Genomic DNA, 7,694 nt, shown 5'->3' with positions numbered 1-7,694 from the left:
GTCCATCCATCCATCAATCCATCCATTCATCTGTCATTTATCCATCCAGCAGTCTGTCCATCCATCCATCCATCCATCCATCCATCCATCGGTCAATCCGTCCTTCCATCCATCCATTCATCCATCCAGCAGCCTGTCCATCCATCCATCAATCCATCCATTCATCTGTCATTTATCCATCCAGCAGTCTGTCCATCCATCCATCCATCCATCAATCCATCCTTTCAGCAGTCTGTCTGTCCATCCGTCCATCCATCAATCCACCCATCTATACATCCATCCACCATTCTGTCTCTCATTTATCCATCCATCCAGCAGTCTGTCCATCCATCCATCTGTCCATCCATCCATCCATCCATCCATCCAGCAGTATGTCTGTCCATCCATCCATCCATCCATCCGTCTTTCTGTCCATCTGTCCTTCTATCAGTCCTTCAGTCTGTTTGTCCATCCATCCATCCAGCAGTCTGTCTGTCCATCTGTTCACCCATCCGTCCATTCTACCTCGTTCCATCAGGACGCTGCAGCCACTGAACGTTTCACAGTGCCATAAATACGAGATCTTAACCTTTATTATATAGATATACTTTTTTATTAGAAATATGACACATTCATTTTGTGCTCTGAAAACTGTACAATAACAAAGAAACCCCAGTGAACTTAAAAAAGGGAACGTGGAAAGGCAGGGAGAGGAGGAAGGGGAGAAGGAGGGAGGGGCTGATGGTGGAGAATTCAGGCAAGTACGTATCATGTGGAGTGACAGTCAGTGATACCGAAACACACACCGTTACATGATGTTACAGAACACTGATATAGTCCAGTAACCCAATGGGATTTGGGGAGGTGGGTGGGTGGGATCTCAGAATCGCAATGATATCTATAATAATGATAACAATATTCCCCAAGCACAGTAAGAAAGATATTTATAGGCTAAAATTCATTTTGTAGAACTCTTCTGGAAATAATTACAATGCTGTACAACAGGACTCTGAGGAGTGAGTCTTGTGCTTTCTCTGTGTGCGACCACAACCTAACCAGAGAATAACACCCCTCTGCAGTTTCATATATAAGACTATTTATAATATATATATTTATATATTCATATTCATCTCCATTTTCTCTTTCAAACATGATTCTGCACATATTCGGAGACTCAGCAGTTTGTTTCAGGTCTCTCAGCTCCAGTGATTCTGATGAAAACATCAAGCGAATGAAACGTGTCGGTTCACACGAACCCGCCGACTGGACCCGCTTCCAAGTTGAATCTTACGCTGATGTCACTTCGGTGCCGATTTTCGAAGGATCCGCAGGTTGGGACAGCACAGTGGCTAAGCTGTGGGTTGTACTGGCTCAGAAGGGTGTTTGAGACAGATTAACAGTCAAATGGCTTTGGGGAATCACGTCGCCTCTTGCGCCCCAAGCGTACGCATGTGTCACACTGATCAACAACGATGATAATAAGACTATTCGTTTTCAAGAATTCGATTTTGAACGACGTATAGCTCACCTGATTCCTACCGGGCAGTTTGAAAGCTTTCCGTTGTAGCGCTATGTCTCTTTCTTCCATCACTAATATGTGTGTGTGTGTGTATCCAGAGGTGTAAGAAATTGAAGGCCACTCACTAAGGCTCATCTGCTCTTAGTCTGAATTCCAGTCCTTCCCCTCAGTCGGTCACTCCCAATGTTCCCATGGCAACATCCCGGGTCAGCACTCAACTTGCCCAGTTCAGCCGTTCTTGGTAGCACCAGCTCATTACCATAGCAACAGGCTCAGACCTGGATTTTCGAAAGTGTTATGATTTGCTTTGACATTAAGGAAAAGGCCATTCCAGGATTACAAAAAAAACAAAACAACACAAATAAAAATTGCACAGCCATGTTGCTCTCACTCTCTTTCTTGCATACTTTTTGTTTGTCCGCACTCTTGCTCAAATCTCATTCTCTCTCTTTGTCCCTTTTCCCTGCGAGTAGAGTTTGTTCTGTTTCTCTGAATGCTTTGGGGGTCGCTCAGACCTCCGTCTGCAGGTCCATGATCTCTTGGCCCACCAGAGGGATGGTGGCACTGGCCTTCTCCCACTCCACCGCTTGCATCTCCAGAGGAGAGGCCTGTAGGGGCTCCAGCTCCTTACGCACCCATGATGGGGGCGAGTGGGTCTTCCTGATGCCCTCCCACGCCCGCTTACTGGGAGTCTGCTGCTTGTCCTGCATTAACAAGAAGAATAACATTTTAGTGTGATTTTTGTGTGTGTGTGTAAAATGTCAAGTAACATCATAGTTTGGTGCAAAATCTGAAAAAAACTGAATTATGTTTAATACAAAAAATTATAATTGTTATAACTGCACTACTTGTCAGAGTGCTGCCCATAACCCAGATAAAAAATTAAATACTATAGAAAATTAAATAATAGAAAATTTATACTATCAGGACATGTCATGCCAAAATTATTATTATTATTATAACAATTTAATAATACAAGTAATCAATTTCATGCCATAATTTTAGGTCAATATAGAGTTAAAGTAATATTTTGATTTTGAAAATACAAGTAAAATATAATAAAATAAAAATATAAATAAAGATTAAAAATGTATAAAGATCGAGATATGCCTTGTAATTAGTAATAATGTCTGGATAAAAAAACAATCACATTTAATCATTTCTTAAATATGAAGAATATATATATATACATATATATTAACAAGATACATACATATATATTAACAAGAATTATTGGCATTTTTTAATACATTTTCATTATATTATATTATATTATATTATACTAAATTATATTTTTATATTTTAACTTTTAAGTGTTATGAAAATGTCACAAAACCTGCATGCTCCAATTTCTCAATGCAAAGTATAATTTACACTAGACTAGAATGTAGACTGAAGACTGAAGTAATGGCTGCTGAAAATTCAGCTTTGTCGTCACATGAATAAATTGCATTTTATAACAATTTAATAATACAAGTAATTAATTTCATGCCATAATTTTAGGTCAATATAGAGTTAATATAATATTTTGATTTTGAAAATACAAAAAGTAAAAAATAAAAATTAATAAAATACAATAATAAAAATATAAATAAAAATGCGTAAATAATTAAGCTATGTCTTGTAATTACTAATAATGTCTAGAAAAAAAAACAATCAAATTGAATAATTTCTTAAATAGATTTATGAAGAGCAGCATATTATTTATAGGAAAAAGCTGAACTGAATTTAATTAACTGCTGCTTGTCCTGCATTAAGAAGAATTATTAGTATTTTTTAATACATTTTCATTTAATACATTATTATATTATATTATATTATATTTTATTATATTACATTATATTATATTAAACTTTTAATTGTCAAGAAAATGTCACAAAACAAAGTATCTCAATGCAAAGTGTACCGGTAAAAAGTCTAAAATAATTTTCAGTGTTTATTGTTTCATGTTTTAAGGATCATGTGACAATGAAGACTGAAGTAATGGCTTCTGAAAATTCAGCTTTGTCGTCGCATGAATAAATGGCATTTTCAAAGTATATAAAATAGAAAACACTTATTGTAAATTGTAATATTTCACAATATTATTATTTTTACTGTATTTTTCATCAAATAAATGCAGCTTGGTGAGTATTAAAGACGTTAAAAAAATCATAAATAAATAAATGAATGAATGAATGAATTTATGAAAGCTATTTCAGACTTTAGACTGGTAGTGTATGTTTTCTTTTAATTCTAGTATGAAATAACAACATAGAGAAGCAAAGCGGTAGAGAGAGAGGGGGACGGGATCGGGAAAGGTCTTCGAGCTGGGATTCGAACTCGGGACGTGCAATGTTTTTTTTTACATGTATCATTTTTTTTCATGAGATCCACTTAATGACAAATAGAAAAGGAGGGAGGAGTGATTAATATAAATTCGTACACTAAGATTAGTTTTATCGCTGCCTCCTGATGACACGCTCCATCTCTTCCCAGTCTTCCCTTCCACTGGGGGGAGAATCTCTGTCCTTCTCTGCATGCTGCAGCTTCCTGTTTAAGTCCTGGAACATGTCCTGGTGGCGCTTCCGTGTATGCATGATCTTCTGCAAGACAAAACCCGCATTTAAAACCTAAGATGAGATGAATGAAAATGCACCACACAAGACTGCTGTCATTTGTGGAAAGATTTACATTACACTGACCTCAAAGTCCAGCTCTGCATAGCGTGATTTTCGTCTCTAAAAGGGCAAATAAGAAAAGGATGTTATTGTGTGTCCTTTCAGAGTCGTCTTAGGGGGAAAAAAATAAACAGCAAATGGGTCATTCCCAAAATAAAGTGACAAACACGTCCAAGATATTTCAAGAAATCCCATATAAAAGACATCATTGTGTAACCTAACATTTTAATACTGTACATATTAGTTTAATCTTGAACAATCTTATACTTACTCTTTATATTCATTTTTTAGTTTAAGTGCAAAAGAGCAAAAAATAATAAGAAATAAAATACTAAACACTAAAACTTAATATAAAATACTAAAACGTAATTTACTTAATTTTCAACTTAATTAAGGCTTTAATTAATTAATTAATTAATTAATTTTTTTCCAGTTTAAACATTGTTGCACCATGCAAATTATAATTTAATATTTAATAAATAAATATGTTAAATAAATTACCATTTAAAGCAACTAATATAAAAGCAATTAATATTATAAATACTTTAATATCACTGGCAACAGTATAAATTTAGGCTATTTTGATTTGGAAAATCAACAGAAATTAACAAATTTTTTTTTGTCTTGATAATAAACGAATCAAATGTAATGCATCCTAATAAATCCTTAATAATTAAAATTAAACATTCAACATTTTGTAATATTTTGTAAGTCAGTACTATTTGAGAATGACCCAAATGCAGAAAGTAGAAAGAAATCGATTGTAAAATTTTGGCACTTTGGACAGACTTTGTGGAAGCATTGTGCGGCTTTTATATTGCACGTTTCCACCGAGCTCCTGGCATGAGCGTGCGGTAAACAGCTTGTGACCGAATGGCCTTTCTTTAGCCTGTCGGAGAGCGTCTGAGGGCAGTCTGACATTCTGCCTGCGCTGTGCGTGGCTGCAGCTGTGCGCCCGCAATGCATTCTGGGAGCATGTTTGGCCTGAGGTGAGAAGGAATCCACGCTTGTCATCTGCTCCCTTTTAAAGCATGAGCAAAATCTGACCTTTGCAGAGACTTTCTTTTCTAAGAGGGATAATTGCAAATGCAAAAAGGCATAATTTATGTAGCCTTCTTTCATTCCTTCCTTTTTGAAGCGGCAGATTTTTTGTTCCATTAAGTGTTGCGACGCAGTTTTTTATTGAAGGCAAGTGCATGTGCATTGGCTGATGTCAGTTGAAATGTAATTCTGAGCCACGTAATGACAGTCCTCTACGCAGACACTCTCCACAAACATGCTTTTTTCACTCCGCACATAAATTAGGACACTCGCTCCCTTGTGGCAGATATGACAAACATTGATGTGAATTCACAGCCTTGTAGGCAGATGGGTCTACGGCAAGTTTCTTTGGACCACAAACCAAAGTGTCCATCAATTATTGGAAATAATCACGGCGGAGAAAAAAGGTGGAAGATGAGGATGAAAAGACATCATGATTTAAAAGAGAGCAAAACCAGCATCTACAAAGTTGTAAGGCGCACACACATTTGCACCGTTAGCCATTAAATGTTAATGAATAGTCATTTAGAAAGCTGTTGTGTCACTTCGGTTCTGATTCATTTAGGCTGTGAATCTTTCAATACAAACTGTGATGAGCGTTTTCATTATTTAGACAAAATGAAGTCAAACAAGCTTGTCTACTATGAGGAAACAGGTGCAGGACATCTATCACATTGCAACCCTCTACAAACACCTTAGCAAAAGAATCGCCATACTTTTTAGATAACTCGCCAAACTGTGTACTGTGTAGAATTAAATATTACATTGACTTATATGCAATAATAACATATCGTAAATGATGCCTCTTACTGAAATATGTATTAGAAAACCTGTGATTTACATTATTTAAAAAATCCACATCTTTTTATGCATATTTTGTACTATGGAAGCCTCCATACTCGGAAAATAAAATACTGATACGATGCCACATTGTGCAGCTTTTGGTTGTCATTTTCAGTCAAAGGGCAACAAGAAAAGCGATGCAAGTCTTCACTGCTTTCGTAGTGATAAGAAGAGGAGAAAAGAATGGGAAGATGCCTGTGGACGAATAAAACTACTTAAAGACTTGCGTTCCACTCTTTCCACTTTAGCCCTGATGCGTTTGAGGCTTTTAGTAGTTCACAGCTACTGAAAGAACTTACAAATGGCAGAGACAAGAAACGCTAGATGCCATCCTGGCATGATGTAAACGGTGCGGATTTCAGTCGATATCCGCATTTGGTTTAAGCCTACGCTTAAATCCGTTGCCACCTGCAAGCTTTTTGAGTAGCTGTGTCATCGTATCAGTATTTTATTTTCTGAGTTTTATCGAAATAATGGCGCCCCCCCATAGTCCACAATATGTATAAAACGATGTGGAATTTTTAAATAACGTAAATTTTTCATGTGTTTTCTACTACATATTGGAATAAGAGACATCATTTACGTTATACTGAGCCATACAAAATCATTTGTACAGTGTACTAATTCTACTACTAATCATATAACATAAACTAAGGTCTCAAGAGCTACTGAGCTCATAAATATTAATCACATTGTCTGCATTTGCTCAAACTGATTTGTTAAAAACAGGTGAGCGCTAGCCAATGAGGTTGCCGGCTGTGCATTAGTTCCACCCACTACTAGAGACAAGAGGGTCATTTACATGTAGCGCGACAGTTCTTAATGGTATATAAGACTCTCTTGCTTTCTCTCTTTATGAGTGCATATGAGAAAAAGAGCACTCTCAGCAAAATTACAAGAGTTGGACACCTACACACTGGAGTTTACGATGAGCAGAATACGCTGCTTATCCATTTATATGATATCAATAAGAAGAGTGCACTGTAAAGACGGCGAGTGGAAAAACTCTCAAACACTTAGAATGTTTGTGTGAGTAGAAATATAACTGTGCTAAACTTATTTTTAAAGGGGTGATGAACTGAGAAACCAAAATTGCCTTGATCTTTTGACATACTAGAGGTCATAGTACTATAAAAACATCCTGTGAGTTTCAGAACTCAAAATTTTGTTGTTAGTCCAAAAATGCGCATGTAGAGTTTACGAGAGAGACAAATGCAGGTCTACGCAGAGAGCAAATGATAAAGATGACTCTGAAAACAACAGGATGCTTTGTAGTGCCAAATTGTGGAAAAATGTATTGCCTTCCTTCTGATCCCAACGTAAGTGTGGATGAACTTTATTTGAATGAAATTCCAGACCGTGTCAGTAAGGACTCGGCCCTTTGTTTACTTAATTTTACAGCGGATTTGTTTACAATTACCCATAGCGTCAGCGATACAATGCTCATCTCAGGGAACCGTCAGTAACTGGAGTGACAGAATTTGATTTTTTTTTTGATTTTCAAAAAGATTGAAACTACAAGACGATGATGTGCCGCCTATATTGGATCCGACAGCGATGTTGCAACAAAAGTGTGAGTAACTGTTTTCATTACGTGGTCACTATTGCTTTGTCTCTCTTTGTCTCTTCTTACAGATCGTTATTTATGTGTT

The 7,694-nt window shown here is 36.5% G+C and overlaps 1 protein-coding gene across 1 annotated transcript in view; it reads right to left on the bottom strand.

The window, feature by feature from the left end:
- Positions 1-1,905: 1,905 nt before the first annotated feature.
- The window catches only part of adgrb1a (adhesion G protein-coupled receptor B1a), a 106,538-nt gene continuing 100,749 nt past the window's right edge, over positions 1,906-7,694 (bottom strand). Inside the window, 4 exon segments of the mRNA XM_051131286.1 lie at positions 1,906-2,202; positions 3,924-3,977; positions 3,979-4,083; positions 4,183-4,218. Coding sequence (XP_050987243.1) covers positions 2,008-2,202; positions 3,924-3,977; positions 3,979-4,083; positions 4,183-4,218 — 390 coding nt within the window. The 3' untranslated portion in view covers positions 1,906-2,007.

The sequence above is a fragment of the Labeo rohita genome, chromosome 16 (assembly GCF_022985175.1).
Source record: "Labeo rohita strain BAU-BD-2019 chromosome 16, IGBB_LRoh.1.0, whole genome shotgun sequence".
Classification (NCBI taxonomy): Eukaryota; Metazoa; Chordata; class Actinopteri; order Cypriniformes; family Cyprinidae; genus Labeo; species Labeo rohita.
This window is presented reverse-complemented; position numbering and strand designations above follow the sequence as displayed.